Source organism: Macrobrachium rosenbergii, chromosome 41, assembly GCF_040412425.1.
Source record: "Macrobrachium rosenbergii isolate ZJJX-2024 chromosome 41, ASM4041242v1, whole genome shotgun sequence".
In the NCBI taxonomy this organism is placed as follows: domain Eukaryota; kingdom Metazoa; phylum Arthropoda; class Malacostraca; order Decapoda; family Palaemonidae; genus Macrobrachium; species Macrobrachium rosenbergii.
In genome coordinates, this window is record NC_089781.1 from 24,767,353 (window position 1) to 24,790,901 (window position 23,549).

At 36.8% G+C, this 23,549-nt stretch overlaps 1 protein-coding gene across 2 annotated transcripts in view; it reads right to left on the reverse strand.

Annotated features, from left to right (window-relative positions):
- AdipoR (adiponectin receptor) overlaps window positions 1-23,549 on the reverse strand; it is an 85,992-nt gene that overhangs the window by 52,589 nt on the left and 9,854 nt on the right. For both annotated transcript variants that reach the window (XM_067084179.1, XM_067084178.1), the window contains exons 2-3: window positions 5,323-5,525; window positions 3,274-3,359 (exon numbers count right to left, since the gene is read on the reverse strand). In XM_067084179.1, coding sequence (XP_066940280.1) covers window positions 3,274-3,359; window positions 5,323-5,525 — 289 coding nt within the window. The remainder of the gene's footprint in view (window positions 1-3,273; window positions 3,360-5,322; window positions 5,526-23,549) is intronic.

Genomic DNA, 23,549 nt, shown 5'->3' on the forward strand with positions numbered 1-23,549 from the left:
GGGTCATTCAGCGCTGTTAGATAAAGAGAAGGGGGTTTGGAAGGTGTAACAGGAGGAAAACCTCGCAGCTGCACTATGAAACGATTGATAGATGAGAATATGAACAGAGGTACAGCAAAAAGAATGAAAGGGGTTGCAGCTAGGGGCCGAAGGGACGCCGCAAAGAACCTTAAGTAATGCCTACAGTGCACCGCATGGGGTGCACTGATGGCACTAACCGCTGACGGGAATGTGCGGACCTGTCACAATTAGGCCCTATAAACAAATAATGGGCTGGCGTATTCCCTTAAAACAGAGTCCAAGATATACTTCACTAAGTGGCTTGTTAATGATTACCTGTAGAACAAATTGGATCACAATTATGTCTAATCTTTGTTGTAATATTCTACACCGAGTGCTTTCACTTACAAACAAGCAATCTTAACCGTCAGGTTATCGGGCTGCAAGGCCGTTGGTCTGATAATTCAAGATGTACCCCAGTTTAACTCAAGTTTCATAATAAAAATTCATTAAAAAAAAAAAGAGGCTAAACACATTGCGCAACTAAGTGCGTACAGATTAAAAGCATTACAAAACACTCACTCGGACTGACATCCTATCTAGATACCAAAGACAACAAAAACATCAACAACAACAAAAAAGTGTCATACGAAATATGTTTGTTGACGGAGTCAAAAGCTACAAACAAGATAAGGCGGGGGAGGAGCGGGAGAGACGTTATCAATCGGAAGATAAAACACCCGACATTCGTTCGGCCCTTTCGGCAAAGGAAGATCACACAGGAACATTGCATGACCTGCCATTTGTGGACAATTAATTGGGTTATCTCGGCGGGGGTGGGGGGGCCTCGGTCTGATTAAAACGAATAGGCGTGGCTTTATCCTTATCTCGGACTTTCATTATCATTTTTACGTCGTGTGATCTCAACTGTGTGTGTGTGTGTGTGTGTGTGTGTGTGTGTGTGTGTGTGTGAGAGAGAGAGAGAGAGAGAGAGAGAGAGAGAGAGAGAGAGAGGGGGTGTTTCCCGCCGCCGGAGTGGAGGATTACCTAGTCGCTTAGAAAAGAGCGCGCAAGCACGTTTTGGGGAAAACCGCTATGTACCAAATTTTGAACGAAGAGAGAAAGTCAAGATTTATTATATTTCAGTATTTCATAACCATTCCTGAGGATATTCAAACAAGTGAACCTCTGACGTACGGTAGAATGTGGTCACACTTAAAACACATCAATATGAAGGCAATAATGATTATTAACTAACCTGGTTTCTTGAACTTCACAGAACTCGTCTGCACTTGAAGGCAGAGCGAGTGCAAAGATATCGCAAAGCTTAAACAAGGTCAAAATACAGTGCTTAATACCAGGAGGACACCGTCTTAATTTGTAGAGAAAGTTCCTTTTAACATCGAGATTAATGAGATTCAGCTCAAGGGAAATGTTCTTGACAGTTGAACAAGTCTCATGAGGTCATGACACCAAGAATAAAACCAGTGCTTTTTCTTGATTTTTTTTTTTTTTACTAACCTATTACCATCACCCACATTCAGTGGGATCTTTTATCTCGTCTTCCTGCCAAATTGTGGACCATCTTCCTGACAGTTTCATGGTAGGGGAAGGTGACAAGTTTAGGAGAAGCTGGGAAGATGGCATTTGGTAACCATGACATTTGCTGGAAAATCTACGCTATTTCATCTAATACTATTTAGAGTATGTGTTGCTTATTACCTTTTTTCTTACATGTGTGTATGTGTATATATATGAGTATATGTATATATATAACATATATACACACATTATATACATTATATATATATATATATATATATATATATATATATATATATATATATATATATATATATATATATATATATATATATATATATATATATATATATATATATATATATATATATATATATATATATATATATATATATATATATATATATATATATATATATATTATAATTACAATCTTGACTCCCTCATACAGTAAAATATGGGTACTCTACAGTAGAGACTATGTGAAAAGTATTCATTTTATCTTAACAATAACAATACTTAAATAACCTAATACCACTCCCATAAACACGTCCCAAAAATAAAGGGGTGGGGGGGGTCAACTCTACACATCTGTCAAGAGCAAGAAGTGGTCCACGTATCGATCTCTCACGTGGCTGAACACGTGATCCAAGCAAGCACAAGGATCGTGTGACAACTCACCGCAAGGCGAGTGTGTGTGTGTGTGTGTGTGTGTGTGTGTGTGTGTGTGTGTGTGTGTGTGTGTGTGTGTGTGTGTGTGTGTTGTGTGCGGTGGCCGGACAGGCCTCTCAGGTGTTTGGGATGAAGCAATTTTTATATCACGTGACCATTTGCGCAACAGGCGAATAAAAACCACCGGGCATCAAAGAACGACTGGTCAGGTTTGCCTGATGAGAGAGAGAGAGAGAGAGAGAGAGAGAGAGAGAGAGAGAGAGAGAGAGAGAGAGAGAGAGAGAGAGAGAGAGAGAATTTGCGATGTGTCTCGCATTTTCCATTCAAGAAGATATTGAAGTTAGCTGGACTTGTATGAGAGAGAGAGAGAGAGAGAGAGAGAGAGAGAGAGAGAGAGAGAGCATATTCCATTCAAGATGATATTGAGTTAGAGAGAGAGAGAGAGAGAGAGAGAGAATTTGCGATGTGTCTCGCATTTTCCATTCAAGAAGATATTGAAGTTAGCTGGACTTGTAGAGAGAGAGAGAGAGAGAGAGAGAGAGAGAGAGAGAGAGAGAGAGAGAGAGAGAATGAATCTGCGATGTGTCTCGCATATTCCATTCAAGAAGAAGTTAGCTGGACTTTGAAGTTAGCTGGACTTGAGAGAGAGAGAGAGAGAGAGAGAGAGAGAGAGAACTTGCGATGTGACTTGCACATTTAAGATACCTAACAGGTAGCTAGTATGTGAGAGAGAGAGAGAGAGAGAGAGAGAGAGAGAGAGAGAGAGAGAGAGAGAGAGAGCGCTTTTGCAGTTCATCATCCTGAATAATTTTCACTGAAAAATACCAGACTTTAAACCGTTAACAGTGTCTACGTTTCTGGGTCTAGCCCTATGAAATCCCGTGACGTCACCTAAACAGGATGTCAAGTGGCGAAACTGTCTTCCTTAAATTTCCTTACTTGCCGGACATTATCCATAATTATAGAGACTGATGACGTAAACAGTTCCTTGACAATTATTAGTAGTAACTTACAATGACCTGGTTTGACATTTGCTGCAAATGACCATAAAACACTCACCTAGTAAATGCGTCCATATGTTGCCCGTTTCAGTGTGAATCCGGAAGATGGATTTGAAGCAGGCGGCGAAGCTAGGAAGAGGCGGTCTGTAAAATAAATAAAATACACAATAATGTAGATAATATAGATAAATCATCAGGTTTAATACTACTCATTTTACTAAGTTTTATATCTGGGCTACAACTAAAACTTGGTACAGTTTTCTGGCTGAATTTCAGGTTCCTGTTGTATTTCCTACTCACTTACGTATTTATCACCTTTTCCTATAACCTCTCTCTCTCTCTCTCTCTCTCTCTCTCTCTCTCTCTCTCTCTCTCTCTCTCTAGGCTGATTTCCCTTTAAAGCCCTCTTGGGTTTAGCCTGCAGACTGCTCATTGCGTTTTCAGCTGAAGATTTAAAGAAACAAAGAACGAACCGAATCGAGTTGACTGAACTTCACCTGCGTGGGGGGGTTCAGGTGTTTCTTTTGGTGGGCTGTTTCAAGTAAGGTGATGCAGACTGATCGCGTTCAGGAATCGACTGCACGTGTTGGTTGCTTATATATATTTGCAGTTTCATTGCAGATGAAATTTATTAAGCTTTGAAAACTATTCGTTTCTTTCCCTTCCGTAATTAAGCTAGAATAATGCACATTTTAATCGTTCTCTCTCTCTCCCTCTCTCCAGTTTAAACTCTCCATTACACATACTTAAATATTCACATACACATTAACAGCAGAATTATGATGGAACCACCACAGTCATGATATTAGCTAAAACTGAAATGACACCTGGCATACTAACAAGGTGATTGGGAATTAGAAGTCATCTCCCAGTTACCACAGAAAGGTGGTCTGTGTTAATTGCGAGGGCAACGAACTTGCTGAATATTTTAGCTATAATTGACTTAAGTTTATTCTCGACAGACTGAAGCGAGAAATTGGTAAAATGCTAAGAGATGGACATGCAGGTTTTAGAAAACGCAGGAGTTGCACAAATGAACTGTTTATATTAAGACATTGTGAAAGCTGTTTATGGAATTTCAAACTACCAGGTTAATAGCCGTTTTTGGTTATAAGAAGACGTATGACAGCGTTCGCAGACCAATACTATATAAGATCTTCCGTTCAATATATACAGATAACTGTCATGGAGGTACCGCGCTCAACACCAAAACACCTCGAGATTTGGAAATTTTAAAATCTAGAGAGATAGGACTCCATAAATCTAAGAAAAACAGAAGCAATCAAAAGATTATGTTCAATAGGATGAAGTACCACTTGATGGAGATTAGGCTATCAAATGCATTGAAATTATATAAGTAAGGTGATACACAAATCTAGTATTTTCTGTACTGCAAAATGGAAATGAAGTATTTTCTGTACTGCAAAATGGAAATGAATCAAAGAACGACAATGGAACTACAGTGCATCTAAAAAAAATTTGGAAGGTTTTCGAACAAAGCTTTCAGAAGAATATTAAGAGTGAGGTGGTGCGATAGTGTGAGAAATGTTACTACGGGGGAAAATAAGTTCCATACGCTGATAAGGTGACGATGAAAGGTAGATGAAGATGGCTTGGACATGTCCTTCGCCCGCCCCAGGGAGAACAGTACGTGATAACGTTAAAAAGTGTCAGCTAGGTTACTATGGCCACCAGGAGAGTTGAAGGGACAGACTTACTTTGATGGGAATTATGAGGGGGCTGGATTTGAGTTGAGGGTTGAGGAAGAGAGAGAGAGAGAAGACAGAGAGAGAGAGAGAGAGAGAGAGAGAGAGAGAGAGAGAGAGAGAGAGAGAGAGAGATATTACATAAATATATATATATATTAATATATATATATATATATATATATATATATATATATATATATATATATATATATATATATATATATATATATATATATATATATATATATATATATATATATATATATATACACACAAGAACATACATATTAGTACTCATCCACCATTATCTCTCTCTCTCTCACACACACGTACAAACACACACACACACGAGGCACACCTTTACACAAAGGCCTCACCAAGCTCCCCTTCCGCCTCACCTGTGCCAGTGGTGAAGGAAATCATTGTCTTGCAACCACTTGGGCAACTTGGAGAAGGGCTGGGTCTTCCAGCTGGCCACCTCCTCCCACACCTTGTGCACCAGCTCCTCGGCTGTCTCGAAGGCACTCTGGGCCACGGAACACAGCACGAGGTCGTCATCGTGCGATTCGTGGTTCACTACCCTGTGTCGTAGTTCCTCCTCCTGGTGGGGAAGAAAGAAAAAAAATGGTTAGTTGGTGATTATGAACTATGGGAGCCGTCATTGACAAAACTGATTTGATATGCTTTCAACAATAAATACACGGTAGGCAGTTTGAGAAGACACTTCAGTTTGTAAAGTCAGTAATGCTAAGTTCAGCCACTTGAGCAAAGTTGTCAACGACAAAACTGTTCTGACATTTTTCAACAAATAGAGGGTAGGCAGTTTGAGAAGACACTTTTCAGTTTATAAAGTCAATAATGAATGCTAAGTTCAGCCACTTGACAAGCAAAGTAGTCAACGACAAAACTGTCCTGACATTTTTCAACAATAGAGGGTAGGCAGTTCGAGAAGACACTTTTCAGTCAATAATGCTAAGTTCAGGCACTTGACAAGTCTAAAATATCTTGCAGAACTGTCTTCAAAACTAGAAGGTGTATCACCACAGGCTTTGGTTTCTGATGAGATCATGATTAACGAGTAAAAAGCCACGGTAACGTGAATGAGAGACTTTTTTCCCAACATACAAAAAAGGATACAACAGGGGAGCTTTCGACCGTTTGCACAACGGTCCTCTTCAGCCATGAGGACCGTTGTGCATACGGTCGAAAGCTCCCCCGTTTTATCCTTCATGTATTTTGGAAAAATACAGTCTCTCATTTACATTACTGAGGCTTTTTACTCGTTATTTCCGATCACAAAATATTGATGCATCACAGAGATCATGATTCCAATCAATTTCTTTTAATGGTTCTACAATAAAGTTGGAATAACAAGGAGTAATCACTTATTTTACAATAAGGTGTTAGTAAATTACTTCAATCCTATAACTCTCGGGATAATAGATAAAGTTTAAGATGAGAAACTAAAATAGTTTCAAGTTTACCCTGTACTTGACTGTCAATCTATCTTAAATCATAAATCCCGACCCAGTTCAAATAAAAGTTGGATCCAATCCCAAAATAAAACCCGAACACAGCCTTGAAAATGCCGGATCCAATCCCAATAATAGCCAGACTCAGACCAACAACGCCACCCCTCAAAAAAAAAAAAAAAAAAAAAAAAAAAAAAAAAAAAATCTCGACCCCAAATAAAAGCCTTTCAGCCTTAGATTTAACTGCACATGTACCAATCATAAGTACATGCCAAAGTCAACATTTCTCAAGAACTGTTCACAATTCATGAAATCTGATGTTCCCAAAGTAAGAAAGTGGATTTTTCCACATTTCCCAACCAACTTCCAGAGCGAGACTGTAGCATTAACCTGAAAGAATAGATTAAGCCTAATCTATGCAATCACACAAGAGGCAAAAACTGGATTCGATCGATTATTATTCTATACAGCAATCAAATAAGACTATGCTATGCAGCAACGTTATCAAAGGTCTACTACATACATTCTGCCGCAGCGTATTAAAGCCGAACAAAACGAAGCAACTCCGAAGCACGACCCAGAGAAGCGCGGGGGTCAATTTTCAGCCAAATCCGCATCCAACCGCATCATTCTTAACCTCCTCTGAGGCAATCTGAGAAATGCCCAATCAGGCGGGTGGTGGGTATCCGCGTTGAACTCGAGCTGACGCCCGAGGTCTCGGCCCCTACCACTAGCGCCCGCAATCTTGGCCTCTGCTGCGTCGAAGGCCTGCCGGACCCCGGCCCACTAAGACTTGGAACACCGTCCCCTCCCCCTCCCCTAGCAAGCTAACGGCGGGGTTCAAGACCGGTAGCTTGCCATGCCCTTCTGGCATGGCTGACCTAAAATCCCTGGCCTTGCCCCCACCCCCTCACTCTCCTAACATATGAATAGGGAAGAGTACCTGGAGGGGGAGGGGGGTTTACCGGTAATGAGTTACCTGGGAGGGAGTCGACGAGAAGGGTTCATGCGGAGATGATTCAGCAACGCGATACACAGAATACCTTCTTTTTTTTTCTCTGGTCAAATACGGGCATCATGATCCGCGGACGAGTTTGCAACGGCATTTTTTGCGTTGTTCCATACGTGTACGTTGTGTATGATGAATGCACAAGTTGCACAAGAAATTGCCTAACAAGGGGAAAAACACAGTTGATCGTCAACAGGAAAATACGGCTTCCTGTTGTAACATCGCAGTGTTTCTGAAAATACCAACTACATATGCAAGGGTCAAGATTACTCATCTTGACATAAAAACCTCATATTAACTTGCAATATCATATACATCATTTTCAGTCATTCACTGAAGTTAATTTGCATGAGTTCCAAGTTTCACGACTGAATAAAAGTAATCATTTCTCCTGTTAATCTTTAAGATTTATATAAACTTGTTCCAGTACCAAGTATGGATAAAAGAAGGTTAAGTACAGCTAATACACTTGTCCCAGTTCCAAGTATGGATAAAAGGAGAGGATTAAGTACACTTAATAGTACACTTGTTCCAGTTCCAAGTATGGATAAAAGATGTTTAAGTACAGTTAACAATACACTTGTTCCAGTTCCAAGTATGGATAAAAGATGTTTTAGCACAGTTAATAATACACTTGTTCCAGTTCCAAGTATGGATAAAAGATGTTTTAGTACTGTTAATAATACACTTGTTCCAGTTCCAAGTATGGATAAAAGATGTTTTAGTACTGTTAATAATACACTTGTTCCAGTTCCAAGTATGGATAAATGTAGACGGTTAAGTACAGTTAATAATACACTTGTTCCAGTTCCAAGTATGGATGAAAGGAGACGATTAAGTACAGTTAACAGTATACTTGTTCCAGTTCCCAGTATGGATAAAAGTATAAGGTTAAGTACAGTTAATAATACACTTGTTCCAGTTCCAAGTATGGATAAAAGGAGTAAGTACAGTTAATAACACACTTGCTCCAGTCCCAAATATGGATAAAAGGAGAGTTAAGTACAGTTAAAGCTCCATCTTGAAGATGGAAAACCTTAGCATTACAAACCAACAAGCTTCTTACTTTTAACTCGGACACTGCAGATACCCTGCACACGTTCTCATAAAAAACGAAAACGTGAGTCCGCAGTTGAAACTAACGAAAACGTGAGTCCGCAGTTGAAACTAAGCCAAATTGTACGTCCACTCGCAGAAAAAAAAAAAATACTGGTATTTATTGAGCAATCTCCATCCGATATGAGTGTGAATTTTTTAAGTCTCTGATTCACTTGCCAATGTCAAATGTCAATCGACCACGCACGACAAAAACACAAAAAACTTATATTAATGTTTGTAATGTATGACGATCATATAATTTTATATACTGCGTTATATATATATATATATATATATATATATATATATATATATATATATATATATATATATATAATTCTTTATACACTAATATATATAATTAGATATATATATATATAATTAGATATATATATATATATATATATATATATATATATATATATATATATATCGCATACATACATGTCAATCGTTTCTAAGCCAGGCAACAGTTCGAACCCTGCCAGTGACAAAACCCATATCAATTATAAGTTTTTCCCGAGGTACATTGGATCGGATATTAAACGATATTTGTGGCTTAACATTTGTCCATACAAATACAAAAAGTATGTGTATATGTATATATTATATATATATATATATATATATATATATATATATATATATATATATATATATATATATATATGTGTATGTAGACATCTTGACATATGTAGAACAGACATGAAAAGCAGGTACAAAACCGATCACCCACTTCCCCGGTGGGGGAGGGGAGTTGTGACAAGCCCCCTGACATTTAAACCGGTACCCAGAACTGATCGTTCCTCTTAAAAAAGGCTTCCAAACCAAAGAAAGCACATAGTAATGAGAATCATAAACTGCGAATATAAATAGTAGGTCACGTCAATTACCATCTACAAGCACGCACGCAAGTTCAGGCACGTGTGGGGCCATATTAACTCGAACTAATGCGTGGACGCAAGCAGGCGCATGCGCGCGCGCATACATACGATAATGAGAGAATTGCCATTATTCTCTACTTTCATCCAGTCGCTATCGAGAGAGAGAGAGAGAGAGAGAGAGAGAGAGAGAGAAATCCAGGGAGACAGAGAGAAAATCCGGGACTACATATATGGAAATATATATATATATATATATATATATATATATATATATATATATATATATATATATATATATATATATATATATATATTATATATATATATATATATATATATTATATATATTATATTATATATATATATATATATATATATATATATATATATATAGAGATATAGAGAGAGAGAGAGAGAGAGAGAGAATCAACCGTTCCATTGTTAAATTCTACTCAGTTGTATTAATTTCCCAATGATTATGGTCATAATTAGGTCCTAGCCTAGATACCTGAGCGCATTGTGAGTATGTATCTTGTGCGTAAGTTTTTTCTTGTTTTACAAATTTAAATGAAGTTATTCACTGCATATCTTCGACCTTGTTCGAAGTCAGTCATATATCGAAGAACGAACCGATCTGAAATAATTCGACCGATTTCAAAGCGAGAAGTCTTATAAAAAAAAAAAAAAAGTAAGTTCCTATCCCAGTTACGTAGTTTTTATTATTCGTTGCTGAACATTTTTCCCGTACTGAACACAGCTTATACCAAGGTCTGGACGGAATACTATCTAGACCTTGGCTTATGCGATTACTTCTGTAATTCCTGTAATGATATCAGCCATTACAGATTACGAGATTCAAGTTTTGAATCAATGCTATGACTACATCAAAAGGTACTGTAATACTGTACAAGTATCACATATTAAGAGATCCAAGCTTTGCATCAATGCTATGACTATAACAAAATGTACTGTATTACTGTACAAATACTAATGCATTGTCTTCGCTATACATTCATCTATGAATCTGCTGTTACTTCTGATTATACAGTTATCACATTACTAAATATTCATTATTATAGTTAATAATCGTTAGTTTTTCTTGTGATGGGCATAAAACTCTTTGATTAAATTTGCTACTAATATTACCCGAATTTTACCGTTATCACATACTAATATTTCACGACTTTTACCATTATCACATACTAATACTACACGAATTTTATCCTTACCACATACTAATATTACACGAATTTTACCATTATCACATACTAATATTAAACGAATTTTACCATTATCACAAACTAATATTACACGAATTTTACCCTTACCACATACTAAAACTACACGAATTTTACCCTTACCACATACTAAAACTACACGAATTTTACCGTTATCACATACCAATATTACACGAATTTTACCATTATCACATACTAATATTACGCGAATCTTACCATTATCACATAGCCTACTAATATTACACGAATTTTATCCATACCACAGATACAGTAAATAGGAAAGCCCATTTTTCTTTCATATGTTCATATATTACCATTTTTAATAAACAATATCCATTCAGTCTGACGTACAACAATCAACAAACGCTGGTCTTTTATCAGACAAGGTCATCCTTCAAACACCCGAGAGAGAGAGAGAGAGAGAGAGAGAGAGAGAGCCACTGCTTCGACTGGAATTACTGCACAGGATTTCCGAGCATGAATCCGTCCTTTCAACTTCGACGAGAGAGAGAGAGAGAGAGAGAGAGAGAGAGAGAGAGAGAGAGAGAGAGAGAGAGAGAGAGAGAGAGAGCGCCACTGCTTCGACAACCATGAAACATCCTGGCACAAATTCATGGTTCTGTAGGGATTTCAATTCGTGCGCAATCATTTTTCAATTATATATATATATATATATATATATATATATATATATATATATATATATATATATATATATATATATATATATATATAGACAGATAGATAGATAGATAGATAGATACAAAGCTTACGTAGCTAATCAACAATGCATCCCTTCAACGTGACCATACGTATCATCAAAGCTCTAGGAAATGAGAGCACACTGAACCCTTTATAATAATGCTGTTTAAAGATACAATATCCAGACCACGTCCCCTGAATAATAGCTGATTATCTTGGCAAGCAAACAACTTGGGTTACGCAATGACAACAAGGCCTGACAAATTCATATCAACGAACACTTGTTTTCCCAACTTTTTTAAAATTCGTTTTTTGTTGCTGTTGTTGACGTAATTCATAAATTGTATGGGATTTCCGCTGACTTTTACTTCTATTTATAGAACTGTTTCTGTTCACCTATTATGTTTTTACCTAAAATTTGATCAGCTTAAATCAAGAGTAATAGAAGATATGTCTGCACTTAAGCTCACAGAAGAAAATTTCTGTCACTATGAAAAATAATAACCTTCAGAAAAGGCTTATATACAATCAATATGAGAGAGAGAGAGAGAGAGAGAGAGAGAGAGAGAGAGAGAGAGAGAGAGAGAGAGAGAGAGAGAGAGAGAGAAACCTTACTCCTTATCGCATTATAAAGTTAACCTTCCGAAAAGGAACATATAAAACCAACATCTCACAGAGAGAGAGAGAGAGAGAGAGAGAGAGAGAGAGAGAGAGAGAGAGAGAGAGAGAGAGAATAACGGGTACAGCAACAGGTTACGTTCCAGAGCCAAAATTGTTAAGTTGTCAATTAGCCCAACTGGGTCTTGCTGGAAACACTTGATCGTAAATGAACGGATGACGACTGGACCAAGCCAAAACTAGAGAAGTGGGGCAGCTAAATGTTAAGAAACCAGAACGAAGAGTAAAAGTAGGCGAGTAATGCAATTGGAAGCGGATGAGAGGGGGGGGGGTACTAACTTGAAGTACTGGGGAGATAAAGGCAATTAATAAAAGTGTATGCGATCTCGACGGGCTATCAGTTTCATCTACGTAACACGCCGCATGGGATAATTAACTGCAACCTGGACAACTATATTAAGTTATCAATATGACTGTAATAAGTTCAAGTGGTTTCTGGGAAATTACTCGAAAAAATAAGAAATAACCGATTAAACGTGGACCAGTAAAAACTTACAATACAAAACATTTGTGTCGCAATTTATTTCCAATCGTACTTTGAAGTGTAGTGTAACTATATATATATATATATATATATATATATATATATATATATATATATATATATATATATATATATATATATATATATATATATATATATATATATATATATTATATATATATAATATATATATATAATATTATATATATGTATATATATATATATATATATATATATATATATATATATTATATAGTATATAATATATATATATATATATATATATATATATATATATATTATATAGGCTATATGTATATATATATATATTATATAGTATATATATATATATATATATATTATATATATATGTATATATATATATATTATATATATATATATATATATATATTATATATATGTATATATATATATATATATATATATATATATATATATATATATATATATATATATATATAAACAAGCAAGACTTCCTCTCGAGTTTAGATAAAACTAGTTAACTAATCACTCGTCCGGTGCATGATACACTTAGGCTATCTAAGAGAGCTCGCCACAATGGCATTCCAGAGGGTGCTTCATAACTCGTATTTATCACGTTTAGATTACGTTACGATTATCGGACACGCCAACTGCCACAGATCCACGCATTAAAATGTGACATTATTCTGACAGAGGTTCACTCTTAAAATTAATAATAATGGCTTCACTCTTTCCAACACTTCCTCATTGAAAAATTATCTTTTTCTCCTCTATCCCCGGCAGTTCATGTACCTACAATCCCATATTCTGAAATTATTCTCTCGAGAATTCTCTCTCTCTCTCTCATGTGCATTATTATCTGCCATACACTTCTGAGAAATAATAAGCGTTATCACCAACCTATCGATAAACCATCAGGAGACTCACACCAGAATGCGACGTTGGGGGCCACTGATAATGGGGGCCCCCCCAACTCTCACCCCAAACCAGGCACCCACGCACGCCCAATCCATTCAACCTCACATTTTCTCTCGACCTTGAACACCCACAAAAATAATCTATTCCCTTACAACACTGTCCCATTTGTTACGATAATAAAACCACTACCAGTCTGCGTAAAGGTACCAACGCGGCAGGCCCCAGGGAATGTAAAAATATACACTTCTTCGAATAAGGCAATTGACTCCCACTGTAATACGTCACGGCTCTGACGCCTGAACTACGTGCGTTTCTGTTATTGTACCTGTTTTGGACCATGCACCCTATCACCATGTGTCAGAATGTCATTCCCACGCCCCCCATTCCAAAACTGTCTACCTCAAAAGGTGCGTTTCAAATAATAGACATAATATAATACTGATAACCCTTGGTCACAATTCCCCCCTGGTTGAGAACCAATAGTCTACACGGAACTTCAAAATTCTAATGTCAGTCAAGGGTACCCGTGGCTCATTGGTTGGTTTACCGAGCTCCTTTCACCAGCTAGAAGAAATGGGTTCGATCCCCCACCGAAGCAGGTTAGACTTGGTCTCAGGCAGGTAAAATCAACTATGGTCTCAGGCAGGTAAAATCAACTATGGTCTCAGGCAGGTAAAATCAACAATACCTCTGTCGGCATATCAAGATTTATGTACCAGGTGGTTATTCAACTGCGGCTGGTTAAAACCTGGCTAGGAATCGGAATATAGAAATTAGGCCAAGAACCAAGCGCTGGGACCTATGAGGTCATTCAGCGCTTCAAGAGAAACAGAGTAGAAAGGCTCGAAACGTGTAACGGAAGGAAAACCTCGCAGTTGCATTATGATAGCTGTTAGGAAAGTGCTGATAGCAAGTTGGAAGCAAGACTATGACTGTAGGTACAATAAAAGGATACAGCGCACCTCACAACTCCCTGAGGAGACAATCTGGTTGGGAAAACCTCATTCCCAAAATAAATACCATTAAAATTAAAGCAGCTTTTCAGAGACACTCTTGCGTGGGAGGGCATTACAGTCGTCACAATACCACAATTCCCTTCCCTGAATCTGCTATTAAACAGGCGGAGGTTGGGAAATACCAGCTAAGACCGGATACTCTTATATTCCTACTCTCTCTCTCTCTCTCTCTCTCTCTCTCTCTCTCTCTCTCTCTCTCACTCTCTCACACAAAAGTAAATGAGAAACGTTCCCCATCACAGACAACTGTAGCTCGTGCATTCAAAGAGGCACGCATGCGCGTTCGACCAAATTACGCGCATTAAACATTACGGTCTTCCTACCTTCACAATGCCTGGGCTATATTGCAAATCGTTGCTTAATGAAAGCTTCCGCGGATAATGACTAGAAATCCTCCTCATCCTTGACGCTCTATTGCTACTATTTATGGCGGCGGCTGAAGTTCGTGAGAAAATGAAAGCCAGATTTGGTTTACCATTTGCTGAAAATAATCACTCAAATACGACGTAAATTGACGCAATTACTTTGACTTTAGAGAATGACTGACTAGTAATGTGTTCTCGAGGGTGTATACTCTGGAAACAGCAATTTGCAACCAAATACTTTCGAGGCTTGACTACTGCAACGTTATATACTACGGTCTCCCTAACTACCTATACTAAGAAAATTGCAAGGAGTGCAAAATAGAGCCGCCAGGTTGATAAAAGGGCTATTTTCCCGTGACAGAATAACCCCAGCACTAATTGAGCTACATTGGGTCCCAGTAAAAGCTAGAATAGAATACTAAATACTACAAACAGTCTTTAAAGTACTAAAATATGATGAACCAACATATCTGAGAAACTGCTTAAGCTTCTTTAGACCCGAAATGAATATTGTAATCAGACATGCAAGTGAAGCATATAGGCTATTTGAACCTAGAACAAATTGTAAGCCAGGCGTGAGAGCATTTGTACACTGCGCTCCAAGACTATACAACAAAATACCGCCTGAAGTGAAGAGCATACAAGGAAAATGCAAAATTAAAAAGGAACTAAAGACTCTATTCTGCAGGAGCTACGATACTGACGAGAAAACACCGAAAGACAATTATAAAATATAAGAAGCACCTTACTTTGAAAACATACATGGGCCCGCCACAGGGGGAATTATCCAAGTGAAGTAAGGGTCCTGGTGTGGACCTATGGACTCAGAACAAGACAGACAATACGATACCCGTAATATTGCTACTCATAACACATTCTATTAAAATCTGGAATCCTCTCATCTGACATGCTAAAATCATAAGAAAAAAAATCTGAAACGGGAACTATAGCCGTCGACAAAGTACAATCCAACCTATACAAATTTTTTTTTAATTATATAAACTAAAAACCGTTGAAGAGAAGTAACCCGAGAAAAAATTAATGGATACTGAACGACCACCATTTTTTCGTAGAAGTATCAAGTCACGAATAAAACATCACAATCTTCTCAAAGTTTCCCAACGTGCAAATCACGTTCAGTAATTCATGTTATTACATCACATGACCTTACAGGAAAGCTGATAACCACCACTGTACCCTACTTACGGAGAAATACATAATTTATTAATGCATAAATACATCACCAAAAAAAAAACACCCTACACTTTTTATACGGTCCTCGTGGGCTAATAATGAATTTTTTATATATTCCTCGTTGGCTAATAATGTGTAACTAATAATGCAATATGCAGCCTATTGCTACATACATATCGCATACGTGAATAAAAAAAAAACCATACATATCGCATACGTGGATAAAAAAAATATCTAAAGTAGAATTATTTGCCATACAAATCGGAAACCACCCAACACGCATGAAGGGGCAGTTTCTTTGAGCAGATCTACGGTCTAATAACCGTTGAATTCTCCTGAACACGTCCGCAGTCATCAAGTACAACGAAGGGTAGATTCTCCAAGCTATAACATCGCTATAACAAAAAAAAAAAAAAAAAAAAAAAAAAAAAAAAAAAAGCCAGACACTTATTCCACGATTATAAAGTTACTGTTCAATTTTTCTTGGGCTATAACATCGTTATTCTACAAAATACAGCTGAAGTCGATTTCTACAATTACAATGTTATTCTCTAGAATTTGCTTTAAACAACATCGTTATTCTACAACAGCCGGAGTCGTCTTCTACAATTACAATGTTATTCTCTAGAATTTGCTTTAAACAACATCGGTATTCTACAACAGCCGGAGTCGTCTTCTACAATTACAATGTTATGCTCTACAGTCTGCCCTAAACAACATCGGTATTCTACAAAAAAAAAAAAAAAAAAAGCAGCCGAAGTCGTCTTCTAAAATCACCAAAATTTCTGCAGAATTTGTCGCAGTCGAATAAAACTCAACAAGACCATTTCCCAGAACATTATTAATACCAATAAAGCCAGGCTTCTTTCGCAATTACTAGTCTATTCATCAAAAGTTTAACCAAGTCTAATAAACCCCTCCCCCACCCCTCCCATTAAAGCTATTTACCGGAACATGATTAATATCAAGTTAGCTATCACCGCTATCCTCCAAGATACAACCGAGGCCCATTACACAAAGACAAGGCTATTCTTCCGGGATGTGACCACGGCTCAATGAACAGCCACAATCGAGCCAACAGTTTCTCCATTGACCAAATTCACATTACGCTCCAAGGCTGGAGACGCTAAGCGAGCAGAAAGCCGCAGAGATGAATCCATCAAGGAAACGGGAGCCAGTCACGAGAACTGACGTGTAAGGGCAGGATCTGCGACAGATTTGATACGAAGGGGACCAGCGATAGATGTCGAGAGGGCAAACGGATCTCTAGGAAAGTTGAGGTAGATGCGACAGACGTCATATAACAGAAAATTTGCGATACATGATGAGAACTGATTTCAATGGCCGTTTTAAAGAACAATAAGCTCTACGGCTGATTCAAATGTTTTAAAAACTAGAAAGGTTTTTTAACTGAATAGATGCGACAGACGTCATATAACAGCACAGCAAATTTGCGATACATAATGAGAACTGATTTCAAAGGCCGTTCTAAAGAACAATAAGCTCTACGGCTGATTCAAATGTTTTAAAAAAACAAATGTTTTTTTTTTAAATTAGATAACTTCTTACAGAATAAATACAGTACGGCTTAATGAGGCATAACCAGTTACACAGACACGTAGAGAATGTTAACCACAGCCAGTTAAGAAAAAATGTAATGGTTACGTTCCCCAAACAATATTATGTTCTCGAAACACGCAAACTCTTAATAGGCTGGAGACAGCCAAGCATTTCTCCTTTGAAATTTCCGAAATCCCTCTCTCTTTCCACACGAAGACTAACAATTAACCCATACAATCCACATACCAAAGCCACCAAACAGGCCAATATCGATAGGCCGCTTTAACTGGGGTCAACGGAAAAACCCCCTGAGGGGGAAGACAATAATTACCGTCCATTTATAGCTCACCCATTTACCCACCATATTCTAATCTTATCAGTTCAGTTAAGACTCGCAGGGTGACAAGGGTAGGGGGTAGATAACCATCAAAATTAAAATGAACTATAAAATCTGGTCTAGGGGTAAAGGTTGGCTAATGACGCCCTCTCGCTGGTCCCCAACAAGCTCCTAACTCTTTTTCACACTTACAGGCTGGGTGAGAGTTCAAGAGGGGCTAAGGCCTGTCTAATCTAAATCAGATTCCATGATAAGCGTCCCAACAGACTATATTCGACCCAATTAGCCTAATCAGTCGACGGAGATTTTTGACAAACTAAAAAATTTTTTTTCCAACAGCTGGCTTCATATAAAGTTAATATTTTTCCAATGTTTAACATAACTGCTTCCTATTCAACTACATCTCGACGTATTCCGATCCACAATTTACAGCACCGTCTACACATGCGAGCTAAGCCCATGGAGAAGATAGCCCTCAGGAAACTATTAATCTTTACACTCGCCGAGAGGTGCACAATTTGTTAACTATTTACTGAAAGAGGCATCACATTACACAGACAATTACTGCACATTTTCCCTAAATCAACAATAAGGAACAATTAGTACAAAAGCACACACAATGTCGCATGTGTGAATAATACGAACCCAGGTATATGAGAGAGAGAGAGGGAGAGAGTGCGCAGTTATTTCCTTAATGTAATATAGATATTACAGTTGGAACCTTTGGTTTGAATGGAGCGAAGAAGAATTATTTTTTAAAATAAAAAATCAAATAAATAAATAAACTCAGAAATTATAACAGCATGATTCACTTGTCTGATATTACACTGGTCACTTAGTCTATAGCTTCCCAAATGCAATATAGGACAACCCAAACTTCGCACAATAACCAATAATAATGTCATCTCAAAACATAAAACTAATGAAATACCAAGGGTAAGAATGAATGAAGCTTTATCCATATTTACTAAAATAATAATGGTAACTCATAAAAAAATATACTTGACACACACTGCCAAAATATATAATTCACGAATACAATAATCGGTAAATCATTACGCCTGGCAAGATTTCCTGAACTGAATATTTCAGATACCAGTGAAATCTGAAAATAGGATAATTATTAATTTAGTTTTCTGAAGCCTGTATACGAAACTGTAATTACGAACCAGCATCCATAGATTCAACTTAGGAAAAGTATTCTGCGGCAAAACAAAAACAAATCTAAAATTCAATTAAAATTCAATCTCAAATATTATAAACACATCATGAGCTTTTATTAAAATAATTCTTCAATTCTCCACAAATCCGGTTATGGCTAAAAAAAAAAAAAAACTGGTAACAAAAACACACCACTAACGGATCAATATGAAAAAACTAAGGTTAACGCTGTAGGAGCTTTAACTAAAAAGGTGGTACCGTAAGGATGCACCGGAAGCGATCGAATTGGTTCAAGGGAACGTAACTTTTTCTCAAGCAAGACATCAGCAAAGAACGGGCAATATCAAAGTTCAACACTCATAAAACACACCTCAGCAACAGACGTTCAGAGAAAACAAACAACCTTGAGACGATTATTTACTTCACCAAGCCGCTCCTCAGAAGCCCTCTCAAAGCTGCTGCTGCTGCTGGCAGTGCAATAATGTAACTAGGCAGCTTTATGTAATACCTGGCCGCATGGTACTATAAACCTAAACAAAAACAAGCCAAAAAAGCAATGCCAATAAGTCTAGAATTCTCTATTAAATGTCATTGTTCACTCTTTTCTAGTTTATTTTGAATCTGGACCAGAAAATGACTGTTTTTCTTCCCCTGGCCGCATGGTACTAAAAAAACAAACAAAAACAAACCAAAATGCAATGCCAATAGGTCTAGAATTCTCTATTAAATGTCAATGATCACTCTTTTCTGGTTTATTTTGAATCTGGACCAGAAAATGATAGGTTTTCTTCCCCTGGCCGCATGGTACTAAAAACCTAAACAAAAACAAGCCAAAAAGCAATGCCAATAGGTATAGAATTCTCTATTAAATGTCAAAGTTCACCCGTTTCTAGTTTATTTTGAATCTGGACCAGAAAATGATAGATTTTCTTCCCCTGGCCGCATGGTACAAAAATCCTAAACAAATAGAGGCCAAAATGCAATGACAATAGGTATAGAATTCTCTATTAAATGTCATTCACCTGTTTCTATTTTATTTTTCTAGTTTATTTTGAATCTGGTACTATAAACCTAAACAAAAACAAGCCAGCCAAAATGGTCTAGAATTCTCTATTAAATGTCACTGTTCACTCTTTTCTAGTTTATTTTGAATCTGGAGCAGAAAAGATGGGTTTTCTTCCAACTAACTTTCAATAAATAAGAGTAGCCTATAAGGGAATGACTAAAAAGAAAATTCTGCGAATGCGAAGAATCTTCTCATATTATCCCAATGGGATACGGAGGCTAAGCCCTTTTTAGCCTAGCCCGAAGAAAAAGTTCTGGAATTAAACGAGGAAGCTATGAATGGAATGCTTTCAACACCGTGGCGGTCAAGACAAATTAAAGCTTCATAGTGAGAAATGGGTCGGGCTCAACCTATGCCACCGAATGAAGAAATAAGCTACCTCATTCGACAACATGCAATTATGCATAATAGATGAAGCACCTCCCGCAAAATGCTTTCCCTAATATGCAGGGCACGTGACAGTATTGCGTTCTGAATGATGGCGAAGCTTTCCAAAGGCTGACTAGTATATGAATAAGAATGAAGTGATAATTCTACCTAATGTCATAATCCTGCCTAATCAACAACCATAGACACGTTGTCACAAAAACAGTGTTCCCAAAAGCAATAGTAATACCTAACTCTACTCAACAAGATTCCTGACGCTAATACATTCAGGCACGTTGCCTAATCAACAACCATAGACACGTTGTCACAAAAACAGTGTTCCCAAAAGCAATAGTAATACAGTAATGTGCAAGCCACTCTACTACAATTATACACAAGATTCATATAAAGTACTTTTGCTGACGCTAATACATTCAGGCATTGCCTAATCTGTAACTTCTGCTGCTACAGCGGTTTCAGTGAATAACACAGTCTGGATATAATTGATAACCAGCCTAAGAATCTTATCGGATACTGATGTTAACCAAATTTAAATGCTTGTATAGACTTTTCTTACACCATCCTGTAAAAACCAGTATCGCCACCCAAAAGCACCTCTTCAAAAATTCTGCGCCTGGTTCTGTCATTTTACAATTAATTTTTCGATGTCAACGAATACAACTTTATAAACTAGTGAGCATATTGTACAGAATACCATTTCCTCTAATACCATGCCTTAAAAGTTAATTTGCAGACAATAATCACCGCAATTCTTCATTAATGTAGGTCTATTCCTGACACTTAACCCTAATGCTAATTCTATTTCAAGTGTAGATTTTAAGTGGTCTTGGTGTACTGATGAATTAAAATAAACCAACAAGTGTGCCTTCCTCTTCTGGACCCCCGAAAAATGTTAAAAAGTTGAAATTTGTGCGAGACTACAGTATCTTGACTTCTCCAGCCAACTGATTACAAAACCAGTTGGCAGGTGTACTGAAAGACTACATATTTCTGATTTTAACTTGACTTTTGGCTACACATTACTTAAAACTATATACTTTCAATGTAAGCCTTACTATTAAAATCGGACAACAAAATGTCTATTTTCTTTCCCCTCAACATTACCATTTGGGTGGAAAAACTATTTTTAGGTATCTGAGGACGGAGCTGCTTAGGCAGCAACGACCTATTTACTTACCTAAACATAACCAGATCAGCAGTCTTACCATATATAACTTTTCCTTGTTGTATAAATATAACAAAAGAATACTGTATGACTATAACCCCCTAGTCGAAACAATTCAAAGGCACAGTTAACACTAGAACAAATCATTAAAGAGAGGCTCTGATACTGATAATGCAATGTACCTTACCACTTCTCCATTTTAGTAAAAGTTCTACAGTAATACTGTATCAGAGATGTATACAAAATATGTAAGTATCTCATACTCTAAAAATAATCTGACAGTCCTTTAACACATTGCTAATAACTGTAATTCACATTGCAATAAATAATTCTACTGATGCTTAATGTCAGTGTTGTAAGCCATAATATTAACTTTTTCTATGACATTAGGCTGCTTCGGGCATCCAGGTTGGTTAAAAAAAAAAAAAAAAAATGAAAACTAAGGAATCAAGATAAAGACAAACTTGACCAGTCAACAACATGCTCATTGGGAATTCACTAAAAAATATCTGCATTATTTAGGGATAAGTTTCAATTAAAGCAAATGGATGTATTTTTTGTACTCTACTTTTGTAAGTTCACCATTGCTCAGGATTGTTTTTGTATTCAGATGCTTAATTCTACAGAATTCTTAAAATGTCTTATGGCAAATTTATATATAATACTCAAACTTCAATTACCAAAGTCAAACTACTACATAAACCTACCAATTATGACCAGATCATTACCAGCCAACCCAATACAGTAATTTTAAGACCCTAATTGTGTTTACGGTGAAGTAAAAATCCTCCAGTCAATCTAAAATCTAAATGTTACAAACATTATCTACGACCTTTATGAGGCAAAAGACATTCTGCATTGCTAATAACATGTATGTGAATTCTACAATAGGTCAGATGACATAACCAAAGGAACTTAACTTGGCACTGCTATAATTAGACAAATATATTATTGTATTAGATTAAATACTGAACTTATATTTTAAGGAGCAATGTTGGAGAGGCTTTTAAGTGGCAATGTTGGAGAGGCTGAAGCATTCGGCAACACAAAAAATGCTAGGTTTCAAATTATCCTTGAATACTGTAGTCTATACAGTAGCCTAAAAATAAAAAAAAACTGGAATACAGTAGTCTATACAGTAGCCTAAAAATAAAAACTGGAATACAATAGTCTATACAGTAGCCTAAAAATTAAAAGTAACTGGAACAGTAGTCTATACAGTAGCCTAAAAATAAAAAACTGGAATACAGTTGTCTATACAGTAGCCTAAAAATAAAAAACTGGAATACAGTAGTCTATACAGTAGCCTAAAAATAAAAAACTGGAATTGAATACAGTAGTCTATACAGTAGCCTAAAAATAAGAGAAACTATCACTAGGAAAAATTGTTTTAAAAATTGGCTTAAACATTAAGAGATAAGCAATGTAAAGCTACCCCCTAGTACTGTAATTTTTTAGCAGAACACGAAAAAAATTCAACAATTGTGAATTCATAACAAAACTGGTAAAATCGACAAGGTCAGTCTTACATAAATATAAAAAACAAAATGGCATCAAGAAGTAAACCCTTGTCTAGCCTAACCCTTAACACAACCACATAAGTGAAAAACGTAGGCTAAGTCAGGTTAGTCTGATAGACCTTAAAACTACAGTATCTCATCTTCCTTGACTATTTTCACTGACCCTTCTAATTAGTGTGATTTCGTCCATCAGCTGGACCTCCCATACATCTTATCATCATCTCAAATCTCGGTCAAGGTAAGGAAAACTGCCCTAAACAATCAAATTACTAAATTCCTCTTCCAAGTGGCAAAATTAACGTCTTGGATAAGATAATGTTCTCGTCTAAGCATAACCTGTACTGGTTTCTCATATACATAACCTAACC